The following is a 17,008-nucleotide window of genomic DNA, read 5'->3' on the forward strand; positions in this document are numbered from 1 at the left end:
AAAAGGGCAATCAAATTCCAATCACGTCTAAAAAAAACATCTGGACAAATTTGAGCAAACGATTTTTTCCAAGCCTCAATATATTTCTTTAAATTACGCTGTCAACAGAGCAAACCGGAGCCGAAATAAATGAGCCCTGTTTGGGTCTTGCCTGCGAGCCAGAACAGGGGGATACACCGAGAGTTCCTCACCAAAATCCCGGGCTAGCCTAAAAACACCCAACAATGCAGCACGGGACTGGCAGATTTACAAGCCTGCCCCCTCCCCCGGAACGGCCGCTGCAAATTTCTCGAGTCTACAGGTGATTAATGGTAAACATTTTGGAGAGGGGAGAGTGTAAATCAATTTGCTCAGGGTGTTTGACAGAGAAGGCTGCTGAGTTTCTCTTAGTTTGGCGTGGAGTCAAAGCCTACCCACACTCCCCGTGCACACCCCCAAACCAAACAAGAGCCATGCCCGGAGGAAAGACGCACAGAAAGAGAGAGAGAGAGATGCAAACTCATTCACTAGCAAAGAAACACAGAGGCTGGAAAGGGGGAGGGGGAGAGAGAGACAAACACAGGGACACGTGCACGCTCACACAGCGGGAAAAAGTCACCCCCCCCCCCCCTCCGCGTTTCATATGCACATTGCTACGAACCCGGGTTGTTACCGCTGCAGCGCCGAGCACACCCCCGCAGCGTTCCGCTGTCCAATTAGCCACGCTGCCAGGGTCACCCACTCAGAGCCCAACCACTCCCTCCGCACTGGGGAAGGGGACAGCAGAGCACAAGGGGGAGGGAGAAAAGAAGAAAACTAGCCTCTTCCCCCCCCCCCCCCCGAGAAAGCTCTGCTGGCCCCCTTTGCAAAAAAACAGGAGGAGGCGAAATGAATTTCAAGCCGGCTGAGGGCGGGTCCTACTCACTTTGTAGCAAGCAGCATGTTCTTTCTGGAGTGGAGATCGCTGGGGTCCGTGTGCTGTCGGTTCAGGTACTCGGAAACAGCTTTGGCTGGAAACTCCGTTTCACAGATGTATCCAAAATCCCGAGCTAAGTGAACCGCTTCCCCTGGCGAGAGAGCGCCTTGGATTAGCAAGGTTGTGTAGCAAGGAGGCTACGTAAAGAATCTGTGCAAGCACCGTATTGCTGGTGGTGCTGGCTTGGAAAAGATCTTGGCCAGACTGGGTCAGACCAAAGGTCCATCTAGCTCAATATCCTTCCTTTCTACAGTGACCAATGCCAGGTGCCCCAGAGAGAAGGGCAGAACAGGTAGCCCACATGGGCTGTCACCTATTCCCCAGCTTCTGGCAAACAGGGACTAGGAACACCTTCATTACCAAGAAATAGGTCATGCAGACTTTCAAGTGTGTGAAAAACAAAAGAGCTGCCCTGAGAAGTAAAAAGACCCAGACTTTAAGTGTGCAGAGTAGGTTTGTATTTTAATATGCAAGAAAAATGGCCCAAGAGCCATACCACAAAGCATCATACCCCGTTTGTCTGTGTGTATATTGTACACGCACCATTATAGCCACATCTGGAAATCAAAGCAGCCCAGTATATTGTATCCAATGGGAAGTGCAGTTTTGCGGCATAGAGCTGATCACATTGCGATAGAATCTACCCATTCTATCCTCACCCTATTACAAAAAAATTCCCAAGGAATGAGCACCTTTCACGTGAAGAATAATTATTATTCTAGCAATAATTCTAATTGTCATTTCCTCTGCCTGGTTTCAGGTTTCTACCCTCCAGAGGTTCATGTCATCAAACTCCTACTGATGTGCTTTCTATCACAAGAAGAAGACACCGTAGCTGAAGAAAAAGGGGAAAACAGACTCTAGGGGGATTCCATCCGATTATGGCTCACCCCCTCTAGAATAAAGCATTGAACTCTTTAAAGCACAGCCCGGAGGACCAGGAGGAAGATTTCCAACACCTAACCTAGCTATGCTTAATCATTCTAGTGCCAAATTCGTTTTAACGATCGGAGCTTACTTTAAAATGCCATTTTTTAAAAAGAAAAGTTTCTCATTGTTCACCAAAAAGATTAATCATATTGCCGGCCAAATACTAGAATTTCACCGGATGGTTATTCCCCTCCCCCTTCCCTTCCCTACTCTCCCCTCCCCCCTGCCACCGCCCCTCAAATTATGTGCAGAGTCAACACCCTCATTGCTTTTTGTTAATCCTGGTCAGAGATGAGTGAAACATTTATGCTATAGGCAATATAAATTAACAAGAAAAAAAAATCTTTAGCGGCAGACAAGAAGATCAGTCGAGAGCCGGTGCAACTTCCTATATAAGAAGGGAAATCTTTGTAAGGTATAGTATTGGTTTGTAAGTAAATCATAGAACAGTACCACCATCACATGGTATGATATACACTTTGTATAGTTTATGTATCATACTGTGCGTGTATGTATGTATTTAGGGATGTGCACATACATTTACGCTATAGGGCCAACTTCTTCTGATTTTGCTATTAATGTGAATGCATAGTGTTACACACACTGTATGTACACAAGTGTAGTTTGTACTTGGGATATGTATGTAAAACTAGGTATTAATCTATATGAATATCAGACAGTGTATTTTCACACAATGTAAATGTGTCTTTAACTGTTCATTAATAGTTAGATACGCATTTCCATGTAATTTACCACGAATTATAACTATATAAACTTAAAAAACAACAAAGGCTCTAGTAGCACTTTATATATGTGCTACCAGAGCATGTTGTTGTTTTTTAACTTTATCCTGTACAGACTAACTCGGCTACCCCCTGAAGCTTATGACTATATAGATATACTGTATTACCAAAAGAGAAACATAACTAGAATGAAAGAGTTATTATCTGTCTCAAAATAGAGTCTAGATTTTCGTTTCACACCTAGAACTATAGATTAGATTTATAATTAAATCAGGAGTAAAAGTTAACAATACAAATCTATATGCACATGGATCTGATATACGGCAGTGTGTTATTGTGCATATTTAATGTTACTCCATCTTTGTGTATGTATAAATAATAAAATTCGTAATTATAGCCACAACACATTAGTTATCATTTGCCCCAGAATATCTAATATATATGTTTTTAAAAAAACAAATTAGAGTCAGTGAATTCCACGTTTCCATACTGTACCAACAAGTCAAAGCATCACATCAAGTATAAAATAGCACTTGTTCATTTCAGATGAGATATAACTCAGTGTTCCATTTTAAAAATCTTTTCTTTCTTTCTTTTTCTTTCTTTCTTTTTCTTTCTTTCTTTCTTTCTTTCTTTCTTTCCCCGCCCCTCCACTTCTTAAAAAAGAGCTTGCTTGTTTCTTTGTTAAATTTAAACTCTAACCATCACTCTCAGGAAAACTCTACTTATAACTGTGAATTTTCAACAACTTCTTTCCTTTGCTGAAATAAAAATAATTGAGTTCTTTATTGTTTTCGTTCAATGGCCGGATTGCAATGTGCATCTGTCATAATTAAGTTGGAAGTAATGAATTAGCCAAAGACCTAGACTCAGCACAGACTTGACTATTATTCAAAGGGAACCGCCTGGAAATCCACAACTCAAGGGGACTAGAATATTTGGATAACTGCAGCGACAGTTCGATTCTACAGAGGTCATTACTGGAGTCAATGGGAGTTTGATCAGTGAATTCAGCGTGCTTTAAATGGGGCCCTTAATTACTCCCCGTATTATGCATGTTAAACAGGTCTTAATGCCACCGCTGCAACAGTTGCTCCCTAATCCATGAAATTTTGCAAAATGCCAAACTCCCCACACCGAAAAGAGGTCGGAGCAGTCAATGGTGTGAAGCAAGTTTGCAATTCAGCGCTTACCTTCCACCAGGGAGGTGAGTAAAGTGACATTTGCAGCCTTACGCCTGCCGGCTGGTAAATTCAAACCGATTTTTTCTAGCCTCTCTCTCAACGATCTCCCCCCATTTTTCGATTTGGCTCTGGAATTGCAAAGAAATTAACATTCTGATTAACCTCGGAATGTCCCTGAAACAAACTTTTAGGCTGCGCAATCTAAGGATCACTGGAGCTTGACGGGGTTTTAACTTGAGGTTAGCACATTGTGTGCTTGCTGTTACAGTTTGCTGAGGTTTGCTTAATTTTTGCCACACACAACCAACCAGGTTCCCCCCTCCCTCTTTAACTTGCGGAAAACAAATTCATAGAACGAAATAATTACTCGGCAAGCTGCTGTGACCGAAGAAACCAAACTGGTTCCTAGAGTGTAAGGCTCCGGGGTATTAGGATAAGATTATATATCTAGGTGGAAAGGTAGAAGTATGGGATGAACTGACAGGGTGGGAGGGCACCTAAAGAAAGCATGGAAGAGACATAGGAAATTATAAGAACACCTAAAGGAAGAAATATACACAATTTAGAAATGCTGACCTCTCTACTGGACCTCTCCCCTACATTATATATGGGTCATGGCTATATAGTGATAAGAAAACCTAATGGAATCTATATATGTATGATTATTAACAGGAACATTAAAAAGACTGAAACATACCTGGGAAATGCAGAGCTATATTAGGACCAGGTATAGTTTTGCAGTTCACATAGAATCCGGGGATAACATCCTAGCTCCATGGAAATCAAAGGCAGTTTTCCCATTGACCCAGCAGGATTTCTCCCCAAATCTTGTATGGCGAACAGGTTGGGTTTTTTTTAAATGGAATATACGGAATATGAAAGGAAATCAAAATCCTGCAGAGAAAGTCTCCTCTCCTACACTCTGATCTCTCAGAATTTTATGTCAAAGTAGATAGGAACCAATGGTACAGTGGTAAGGCAGAAGCCACCTGTTTTTCACATCCTCAGAAATATGGTTATGTAATAAAAAACTTCTCTAAAATTCAAACTCAAGATGCAAAAGAAAATCAGCAGGGGTCCACTGTTTGGGGCTTCTCCAGAAATCACTGAGGCTCAGTGATGGGGGGTGGGAGAGTGTTCTTCATAACTTATGTTGTCTGTTTAAAATCTCTCTTGCAGATACTCCTTGCTCCACTTTCTAATACAATACATAGTAGGCGGATTAAAGTCTGTCAGTAAAAAAATCGGGCTTCTTCTTTCCTAACTACAATATGTCCATATCTGGCACCCTGGGAGAAGAACATGGGCAAACAAGCCATCGCAGAGAAAGGGCAAAGAGGACCTGCAACCTCTGTCTATATCACGATAAAATAAATAAAACTACCCGGGTAGATAGATGTGTATGTGTGTGTGTTGGGATTAAATGTTGGAAATTACGGTTAAAATGGAGATTTTATGTATCTATTATGGACATGTTTGTCATTACAAAGTGTTGGGATAAAACCTGTAACTAAATATCACACATTTCTGGATAAGTATCACCAAATAACGCTTTGGTAATCCTTCAAGGGCTTCCCAGTGGAATCGGTCACACACAAGAGGAAATAAAGGATTAATCTGTCATCTGCTAATTGTTACACACACGCTAGAAAGGACATATTCGAGACTTTGTAATGCTGCTGACTCTGGGATGGAGTGACACCCATTTTTAACAGAAATATCTAATTGCTATATTCTTGTATGATGTCTTTTTAAACCAAAGCTTGCTGTTGTCAAGAGTGCTCTGTTTCTGATATTTACTCGTCAAGCACTTATAAAACTTCTTAAAACTTCCTAAATAAGTATGTGAATAGCAATTTGTGTTTGTTGCTTCAGTTGAGCTTCCTTACCTATATTCCAGCATTCATAGGGAGGACCTTTTATTTATAGAAACCTTCCTCTAAAATATGTGTTGAGTAGGTGAATGTGTGTAGGGGAGAGGTAGAGAGGGCTGGGTAGAAAGTGTGTGTGCCCATGCGTTATAGATTTTAAGATGAGCTGCCTTAGCATAGTCTTGTACACTGAGAAAACCATGAATTAACGTTGTACATTAATTTCCATGTTTTCACGCTGCTGCTTATTTGTGCCTTGCGTGCTACACACACCACGAAAAATAACAACAGATCATATATGCAAATGCCTGTACCATAGGATAGACTTTAGACAAAATGCTTAGTCTGTGTGTGTGTGTGTCTATATAAATACACAGACTTGCTGCAAGTCCTTACCTTCTAAGTACTCCTCCTAGGAGAGATGCATTCAGACACTCTGGAGGAGAAAGGCGTCTTTGAACTTCTCCCACCGTTACTTTATACTTTGAAGTGGAACTGAGCAAGGACAAGCGGCCAGGTACTGAGCAAAACACCTCTCCGGTATTGACTGACATTCCACCCAGGAAGCCATCTTTATTCATCATCAGAGAAGTAACTGATTTTGGAGGAACCGGAACTGGAGAGAGACAAAAGGGGTGAGGGGAGGTGTATAGCAAGATGACACATAAGAGTACCAACTGGCTAGTCTGACAGCCATCGCCTGGCAGAAGAAAAGTGAATGCATAGGTCTTGAGTTTCTTAGTAGCTATACCAACAAGAAAAGCCACCTTTGAGTCCACAGGAAATTGGCCTGGGGTGATAATGGATAAGTAGAGGTGCATCGGAGTACAGCTAGTGTGCATTGGTTTGACGATTAGAGAGAAAAAATGGTTTTCGTATATTATAAGTGTACTTTAAGTGTGTTTCTCCCTACGTTATTTATTTGATGCAGGAGCTGTATCTTCAGCGCTTGCCACACTATTACTGTGTTACAAGAATATTAATTCTCTTCTACTACTACAGCAATGATAACTTCTAGGAATACATCTACTAAAGTTAAAGAGATTGCCAGTTTAGATGAAAATCGGGACTTACAGAATTTAACAAGGAGAGGATTACTGTATTATTGTTTGGGACTTTTCTTAAGACACTAGGACTTTTTTTTCTTCTCAAAAGGTATATTAGAAAATAATCCGGTATCGCATCAATTAGCATATGACTAACAGAAAAATTGGCAATATTCAGTTTCTAAACAAAGCTGGTCTGATTACCGCAACAAAAATACTAAGATGTTCTTTAAAAAATCCCCTTGCCCCCTCTCCAAACTAATACCAGACAAATTACTTAATTTCTATCAGATACAAATAAGATTGCTTTTAGGAATACCAAAAGGAAGATAACATTCTAATATGTACACCACCAAACAGACATAATTAAGCTCTAACACTTTTTTACTAAATTAAAAATGAAAGCAATTTCCTTCTGATATGAATTTTGTTTACAAATCAACATGACTAGCTTGTTCATAATTGTGGGTAACTATTATGATTTACAGCAGGTGCGCTAATCAATCAACCAATCACTTTAATTTATAGACAGCGCCGCTGCCTTCTCCCAGTTGTTTCATTTCTGCAAGTAATTGATAACAAACCATACTTAAGGTATGTTTTATGCAGGAGTTAATAAGAGCTGGCAGCTGCTACTGCTGCTTCCTTTTGGAGTCACTGCAGCCTCATTTCCTTATAGAGCGTGTATTCCTAAATTCTAGATTTGCTGGTGGGAGTCTAGGGGGCATATTTTACAGAGAAGACTAATTGATTACACACCCCCTGCACAGCAGATTCTCCTTTGCAATATCGCTTTGCCAGTCAATCAATTGCAAAACCAATTTTGCAAGTAATAGGTTCTCCTACACAAATATGCCAGTTATTTAGGCGCCTCTAATGCATGTCAGTTAGATCATAAAACCCTATTTATTTGCAACATGTCTGGAGATTCAAAGCAGTGGAGTTGGGGGAACATTCAAGTCGTTTGGGGCTGCTAAAGAAAAGGATCGAGGAGCCTAATACGTTAACAAGTGCTAACAACTGGGCAGCTGCCAATTTTATCACCTCGATGTATGGAATAGACACAACAGTGTTTCGCTGTTTTTATTATAATTTCCTACCGCCAGACCAGACTCCCACAATAAAAGCTCGATTACAGCGAAAACCCAAAACGCATGTAGACATCGTGTATACATATTGCTTCCTACAGACTGTAAATAGCCTCCCATGCAAACAAATTATATTGAGTGGCTTTACTGAGAGGGACACGGACACGGACTGTCATTTCTCTATTATTTTTAGTAGGACAATGTATACCACTTATAAAGGACGTTTCCAGCTTCTTCATTCTGGCCCAACTTGAAATTGGCCCCAATACAGTTACAAAAGAGGGGAAGAGACTATTAATAGGAATGCTGTCGTTGATTTCATAGATCAGTCCGATCCTTGGGTTTTAGGGCGCTTTAAGGGGATATGTTACACACACCCGCTATATTTTTCAATAATATGTTTGCAGAGTGACTCAGCCGGCCCCATTAAGACCAAAAAATCGAGTTGTTTTGAAAAGACATGAATTTACGCACGCTGCGAAATGGCTAATCTGTTAAAGAACCCACTAACAACTGAGGTCATTTCACGTGGCAATTTTCTCCAAGCCAACAAACACACACAAAGGTTTTGAAACACCTTTACGACACCTATATTTAGTGACTCGTTTATCAGGTCACTGTCCAGTGAACTGAGAAATTAAACAAGACACAACAGCACTAAGAAAATTTGATCTTAGTCTAAACTCACAATAGGGAGAGCTATACACATGCCTATGTTTAAATATATCTCACCGCATTTGCTTTGCCCCTTTTGGAGCATGTATTACATTAGTTAACCTTTGAAATAAGGATTTTGCAGGTTTGATATATATTTTCATGCAAATTTAAGCGAGTTAGTCCTCCCGCTATGCTTTTCAAACGTCAGCAGTTGTTCTGTACAGTATCTATACAAAAAGAGGACTGGTTATAGATCAAGATCACTTGAGTCTAATAATTCTCAACACATTCAGGAGTCTGGCAAGCCTACACAAGCACATCTATTGCAATTTCATAGCTTCAGACACAGGCATTCTAATCTGTACGGTATCTTTTGTAAATTACCTACCACTTCCAAAATAAGTGAGTTTGCTATAGAGTGAATTATTGACCTATATTATTACAGATAATAGAATTAATACCGGAGATAACACTATTTTGAGATTTTAGAGGCTGAACGTGTGTGGGTAAAATATATGCTAAAAAGGTTAATTTAGACAATTAAACACTGTATTTCGTAGCCTATTTTACCTACCCCATCTACTTTGCAAATCTGCTTTTATGCGTCATAATTGGCCATAGAAGAACACACACATACACACGGTTTCTGCTTACTTCATCCATGTGTTATTTTGTCTAATATATGCGGATCTTGTCACTTTCACAAAATAGTTTAATCCAAGATTCTTTTGTGTACCTCTCCTTTCCTATCCCCACCTAATACCTCCCGACTACCTTTCGGGGGGAGGGGAACTCATTCCTCTGGTCCTTTCGACCTTTTTGTCATTTCCCCTCCCATTCCTCTTCAGCTTATCAATAAACCGAGAGAGCAACAGTAGCCGCTTGATTTGTTAGTAATTATGAGCATACTGTTCCTGCAAACGGAATCACTAGATGAGTGAGAACTCTTTAAAACGACAGCAGGAAATGGTAAGGAAATGGAGCATGGCAAAACTCAGCGTGAAGCTTTCAGTTCTTTACATGTTTACTATTTTCTGTGCATACATTAAGGCTTAGTCTTTCTTCGTTTCTCTGTTGGGTTGCTCTACACAACTGCGAGGCGATGCCGAAGAAGTAGTCTCCCTCACACTCTCTCTTACTTACACACACACACACACACAAATAATAAATAAATAGTATTTACGTATTCATCATCACTCCACCATTCACACAATCCTACAAGACAAACCCACCTTTTAAAGAAATAGTGTTAACCATCTGGGCTGGACAGAAACTAATGGTATCATATCAAACTTTCCTCTACCAATCTTCGTAAGTATTAACTGAATTTAGAAGTAGCCTTCATTAGACAGATAATTTTATGTCCATCATAGCAGTCAGTGACTGGGCTTGGCTTGGTAGGGAAACCTAGAAACCCGAGAAAATAGACTACCCCTGCCACTAAAACTCGATCCTTATTTCAAAAATCAATCTATCGTGGGTTCATGAGCTGTTCGCAAGAGTTCTTATTCCTCGACCTCTCCTCGCATTTGAAGCTGGGAGTTAATTTAAGAGGGAAATCTATTTACCCTGCCATTGTGTTCCATTAAAGTAAACGTAACAATAAAATACACGGAGTGTGCCAGGAAAAGAACCAACCAACAAACAAACGAATCTAGGCAAATTTTGTAAGTTACATTTCAACCGGTTCACCACTCCCATCGCATGAAAAGCTGTAACCAGATATCGTGTTGTTTAGTCAATCATTTATTGATGGCCGGTTCAGGAAGCAGAAGAAAAAAAACCCCACAACCTTATTCTGCTCTATTGAGAGAGTGACTTTTTTCAAAGTGTGTGTGTGTGTGTGTGTGTAGCCAATTTACAGAAATAGTCTAAACGTAAACACATCAGGGTACTTTTAAGGTCACTGGCTATGCCCCAAAGTCACAAAAATTGAACTTTGGACTCAGGCCACGCAAGATTTTGAAAGGGGACAACTTATTTTGTCATTGATCACGCCAAACAAACAACAGATGAGCTGCTGATAAGGGGAACCGATGCTGCCTTCTGTACACACCAAAAACTCCCCTTGATTTTAGCAGGAACCTGGGTGTCAGGGAAAGTGAGACTAAAAACAAAGAATCTGTCACTGATCTGTAAAGCGGAGATAAACCCAGAATTAATATTCTTGATGATCATTTTTTCTAGACTTCCTCTCTTTCCTCTCCACCACGCCAATCTTAATGGAACTGAGTTAAGAATGATTTTTTAATGTCTCGTTGGATTTTTAGACTGTTAATGTACCGCATCCTTCTCATTATTACTTTATTGATTGCTCATTGACCAGACCCCTTCAAATCGTATTAGCCACCCTCTGCCAGTTTAGATTAGGGGAGTTTAAAAAGCACCTTTCATTATTTCGCCACCACTCCTAGTACCTCCTCCCCTCCCCTCCCCACACGAGCTTGGCAACTTAATGCGCTCTCTAATGGGGCAGCTAAGAGACGAGAGGCCGCGGTCCCTGCCTATTGCATTAATAGCTCAAAGGGGGCTAATACAGAAAATTAGCCTTAAACGAGCTCTGGAGATCTCCAAATGAAAGAGCCATTTATCACGCTGGCTACCTTCACTCCACTCGTTTGCTCTCTCTACTGGGAACAACTCATTTCCTCTTAACTAAATTACTTCAGAAATGTCAAGACAGACCAGATAGCAAACATAACGAGAGGGTGAGCGCATAATCCATTGTATGGGATCAACGCGGCTGATAAACTAAACAGTGCAAGAGGAGGAGGAAATTCATTTTACAAGGGCTTCTTCAGATTTTAGGCGAGCTTTTTGGAACAGACCGATCGATGATCCTCATGACTGCCCAAAGATCAGAACAATGTACGCGCTCACATCCGAGAGGATGGATGAAATGTTTGGGTTAAGAATTTAGTTCTAGATCTTCTCCTTGACACTGTATTTTTACGGGAACGTTTTAAACAGTAAACTAAGCTCTTCTGAAACAGGCAAATCCCTCTGCCTCCTCTTGTCTAGATTTCATTTATCGTTAAGTGTACTTTATAGGAAATACCCAAGACTCTCTATCTATCCCCCCTCCCTCTCCACACACTCACCCACCCACCCACCATCTATCTATCTATCCAACTAACATCTGCCAGCAAGAATGATGTGCGGATCTTTAATAACTTATTCTTATTTCAAAGGACTCTGCTATGGCTGGATAGTGTTGAGACCACCACCACATTCAATCCCACACCCTTTCTAGTTTGCACCTTCTGTCGGTCTGATCTCATATTGTCAGCCCCAGATGTGACCCCAGGTGTCTCTATAATATGCCTCTGCCTTTTAAGCCATGTACGAGAGAATGTCGGTATCTTTTTACGGATATGATTTTAAAAGCGCGTATAGGTGCTTTAAATATGGAGGTTATAATTCTACGGAGCTTCTGCTAAAGATAGTAGGTTAAGAATACTCTTGTGGGGGTGGGTATATTCAGATGTGTCCACGCATTCACATACACACTGGAATCACCAGCATCTCTCTCGCTTTCCCTCCATGTATTTAACATAACTGTACACATTATGAGACTTGCTTAACTGTCTGACACTACCTTTCGAGCCACAATCAGTGCGCATTGAAAACAAATATTCCCGCTACCCTTTTCATTAAGAAAACACACACCCTGTTTTAACGAAGTGGTCATATACAACACACGAGAGTGTTCTGCACATAACTACACGGAGGATGTGGGTACGAGACAACGGAAACACGAAGGCAGATAGATCAACGTTAAAAAGAGGGCCCTCCGTCACAAATCAACCACCAATTAATCAAGAAGACCCCAGAGGAAACACACAGAGAGAATACATTCGCAAACCCATATGTTAGACACCTAAACACATAGACACGCAAACTGAAGTGGTTACATAAAAGAGCAGCACAATTATTTTTCTTAAAGATAATTCACTCTTTCCCACAGACCTCTACATTATGTTGTCACAAGAGCTTCGGGTTTCCCTCCACCCTCCTCCAAAGTTATGATCGCTCCAATTTACATAATTACCATTTTAAAGGAAACAACCTCCCCCCCAAACCGTCACCCTGCCTTGAATTCTTATTCCTCTAACACCCTTGCGTTCTGTTCTTAATATTCTAGGAACTGATCTCTATTAAAGTATCGGTAATTTTCATGTGCATTACAAGAAGAAGCCACTGAAGATAAGTGCTGTTGATAGTAAACATAAGGGCCAGCATTGCTAGGCGTCAACTCTAGTATTTAAAACTGAATCTAGAAATAGAAATTCCTTGGCTAATTAAAGATAGCTCTCCCAAATTGTGCAGTGTGTGAGCTGTTTAATGTCGATCAGCATAACACATACTAATCGCCATACATCTTCAAGTGACTGTCAGAGAAGTGTAGAAAAATGAAGCAGCTGCAACACGCCCAAAATGAGTTATTGTAATTACATTTAATTAGTTTAATTAGTTAATTATTTTGCTTACAGCTGTACAAAAGACTGCAAACATTTGTTAATATCACATTCTCTTTACCAGTATGGGGTGATTCTGCAGTTACGCTAAATCATGTATGCATATGCAGGATGATTTTTAACATGGGCATGTTGGAGGAGGAGGTTCTATTTCCATAAGCATGTGTTTCTTTCTCCCAATACATTTGGCACGACTGGAAAAAGGCATAAAAGCCACACATGGAATCAAACGGTTCCTAAGAGTCACCCAGAGCAGTTCAAGAGCTACTAGAGGTGAAAAGTTAAAGTATATTTGTGGTGCCGTTTTCACACCAATAACAAAATAGGAATTACTGGGAAATTCAAAACGTGCTTTACTTATTTTAAATCAGTTGGCCAAAATTAAAAGAAATATTTAAGATAAGACGTAATTATTTAACTCCTAGACAAGAAAATACTCGTTGCTTTTAGCTTCTCTTTTCTGTTCTCCCTCTTTTCCTTCCTATCTATCTATCTATCTAGTAATCTAATTGCTTCAAAATAAAATCATATTAGAAAGACATTGCTACACAGTAAAAGTTTGTCGAGCTTGTTGGAATAATCCATACCTTTTTTAATGACAGACTGGTCCAATAGGTTCATGCCGCTGTTATTGGCATCTTCAACTGACTGTGAATATAAAAACATCACTATTCAAATTGACTGGATATTAAAGAATGGCTTACATAAATCATGTCATTCCAAACTGGAGTTTCTGTTATTTCCATTTATATTAATTCACCAGGGGAAGAAAGGTTTATTATTATTATTGTTATTATTCCACCAAATCGACATGGAAATGAAATTCTTCTAAATTATATGGTCTTCTAATAAAAAAAAAGAGGTGTGAAGCATATGGGGTGCAATAGTGTTTTTGTTATCTTATAAAACATAGATATTACATAGTCTATTTTGCATTCAATAAAGCTTTATATTTCTTTGAAATTCTGGCAATTTGGTAACATATCCAAGATACAATATATAAATGAACACAATTAAGGACAACTTAGAGGTTTTAAAAACATTTTTGACCCTGCTGCATCATAATAACTCAAGGACCATCTACTTTTTATATAGGAAGCTTTACATTATAGAGTTTTAATTGAAGTTTGAGTCATTCAGATTGGAATACAACACCCACATAACATTGGAAACAAATAGAAAGACATTAACAGCTTTCATTGTTGGGTTACAAAGTTATACGTGTGTGTGTAAGAAAGAGAGCGAGAGAGATGGGGGAAGGGAATTACACAGACACAAAATATAAAAGCTGTTAAATCGATTGCCTAGAAAAGTCATCTCTCCCCTCTACCTGTCTATTTTCAGCCTGGTTAGAAGCACACCTGTTATTATGGCATTAACTTCTTAAGCAGGAAAACCAAGATGGTTACTCTGTGCAGGGCAAATGTTAGGTTTTATTTCCTGTAATGTAACTAGCCTGGTACAGAATCCCTCTTAAGTGGACAACAACAACCATAACCGAGAACAGAAGTGTCTAAAGAACCGTTTCTAATAGCTGTCGATAAGTGGTTCCGTTCTGTGGTCAGTTCCAAACTGCGGGGGTAGATAAGTAGATAGATGGCTTTGTTTTGGTTTTGTTTTCTTTCCCAAAGACTCAATAAGAATCTTTAAGTCATTGAATTTCCCTCTTAGTCTAACTTCATCTTTCCACATTGTGTCTTACTGGATCCTAACCAAGTCCTTATCTACATGTCTGTCTATTCTCGAGGGACCTCCATCTATGAGGGACAATGAGTTAGGAGAAAATTATATTTCCAACAGCACATCCAAAGTGTGACGGAATAGGTCACACCCATCCCTCTTGACCCCAGACTTCCAACTGCCCCCTTCTCCACCTTCTCCCCCCCCCCCTTCCTTTTGTCTTTTTACTCCCTCTTAATCAATAGTCCACATACCTAAAGGGTATCAAAGAAAATAAGAGGGCAAATATGAAACACAATTATAAGGTCTATTCTTCTCCTCCCCCTCCTTTAGTAGCTTTTATACTGTCTTTAAAGAGACAGAGGAAGATGAACAAATTGTGCAGCCCGGTGGAGAGCATCATTTTTGCAACAAGAGGCCATAAAAATGGAGGCAAATATTAAGCGCCATCTTTCTTTCTTTTTTTTTTTTAACCTCACCTTATCCAGATAATGTCTGCATGTGTGTATGGAAACATATATGTATGTGTGTGCACGCCACTCGCTTCATCAGCAACGTGGGTTAGTTGTTGCAGTTAATGAGAAGACTCTTGTCTGATTTTCTATCTAATTACGCCCTCCTGCTGGGTTTTTGTACAGGATATTCGCGCAGCATGCTGGCAGTTAATAGTCACAGAGAGGATCGTAAAGATTTAATTAGGACTGCATGCGGAAACGTGGAAAAACAACTCAGACTTTTAATTACTAGACTTCTTTAGTTAAAAGTGATACCAGGGGTTACTTTATAAGAGACTCGGGTGTTGTGGTGCAACTTAACTTTCAGCCTCCCTAGCTTGCATACACAGAAGGTGATTGCGGGGGCGTATGCATGTGGCCGGGGGAGGTGTGCAGTGGAGGAAGGAAAGGAATAGAGGTTGTAATGGGGGAGGAGATGGGGAGTTTCTAACATAAGTTTAGCAAATCTGGACGTAGATTTTGGCAAATAAACTTGATAGCACTGGCCCGTTCTAAACATCTTCTCTTTACTCCACAGGTGTAACATAATCTAACTGAAATAAAACCCGCAGAGTTTGTCAGTTGTTTTGCAAAGTAAAATGTGTGTGTGTGATTGTGTGAGTATCAGAGAGAGAGAGAGTGAGAGAGAAGGTTGTTTCTTCCCTGAACCTTTGGCTCTCACAATCCACGAGTTCCCATCAAAGATAAAAGGTGCAGATCTCCTAATCAGTAACAAATAAGGATGAAGTTGTAATGGCTCTTTTATTATTTTTCTATTAGGGGATGCATATTTGTTTTCAAGGTGCAGGCACTTTTTCTATGCATGTTTTGTCGGTTGTAAATCTCAGCTTGAAAACCTCATTGTCGCAAAGGAGAGCATAGGGTTTATAGTAACAGAACCGATATTACAACCACTGAATGATGTTCCTTTGGACAATGGATTACACATGGCCTGGAATTGAGTTTATATAATATCACATTTCCCTCTCTCTCTCGCTCGCTCTTTCTCTCCTTCGGCCAGCCAAACGCACACTTAATGAAATCTATGTAATCAGATGGTGTTAAAAAACTTTACTCAAAAAGTAAAACTTTGTGAGAAAACCCCCTCTCAATAATATTCCTCAAGGAAAGTTTTTTTCTCAGAAGGCATAGAAAGTAAGTACATTTATCGGCTAGATAGGATTCTTAATTGTATCCGTCATAGAAAGAGTCCATATTACGAATCACAACCGCCAACTTAACCTGGCTCGCAAACACACATGGAAAATAATAGAAAATGCCTGACAATAAATACAACCCTACCACCACCTCTGTGACTACTTATACTAACTTGAGGATGAGAGCTTTCGTCTTCATAAATTATCCCTTGGACTACTTTTTTTTCCAGTTTAAGGTCCACCCTTTACAAATAAGTACGTGCCTTCTTCTCCCAGCGCAGTATCTCGTATAAACATAGTGTACAGAATTCCAGAGATTGCTTTACTAAAACACCCGGTTTACAACGCCTTCCACGTTAGCTATCAGGCTGATTAATTCAGTCACACTAGCCTCTCCACATTGTAGGCTATGGATATATTATGTGTTAAGAAAATGACCATGCGACTTACGCCTTATTTTTATTCACAACCTTGCGCCTTATTGACTGAGCAGGGAAGTTTAACAGAAGGATCCGTTTTGCTTTATATATCTGAATCCAACCGCTCCCATTCCCTACCTACCTTATCACCCGATTCGAGATCAGAAGCGCAACGAGCAAGCCAGGTAATCTGGGTAGTTTTCTTGTGGGGGTTGTAAATGTCAGTGCACTCATATTGTCTGTATTTTATGGTACTAGAGATAGAGAAAAACTTAAAAACAACAAATAGTCTAGGAGCACCTTAAA

The 17,008-nt window shown here is 40.0% G+C and overlaps 1 protein-coding gene across 6 annotated transcripts in view; it reads right to left on the minus strand.

The window, feature by feature from the left end:
- Positions 1-17,008, minus strand: part of TFAP2B (transcription factor AP-2 beta) — a 31,660-nt gene that overhangs the window by 8,074 nt on the left and 6,578 nt on the right. For all 6 annotated transcript variants that reach the window (XM_014580585.3, XM_006137017.4, XM_006137018.3 and 3 more), the window contains 4 exons: positions 13,540-13,600; positions 6,080-6,299; positions 3,822-3,940; positions 905-1,046 (listed from right to left, as the gene is read on the minus strand). In XM_014580585.3, coding sequence (XP_014436071.1) covers positions 905-1,046; positions 3,822-3,940; positions 6,080-6,299; positions 13,540-13,600 — 542 coding nt within the window. The remainder of the gene's footprint in view (positions 1-904; positions 1,047-3,821; positions 3,941-6,079; positions 6,300-13,539; positions 13,601-17,008) is intronic.

This window comes from Pelodiscus sinensis, chromosome 3 (assembly GCF_049634645.1).
Source record: "Pelodiscus sinensis isolate JC-2024 chromosome 3, ASM4963464v1, whole genome shotgun sequence".
In the NCBI taxonomy this organism is placed as follows: Eukaryota; Metazoa; Chordata; order Testudines; family Trionychidae; genus Pelodiscus; species Pelodiscus sinensis.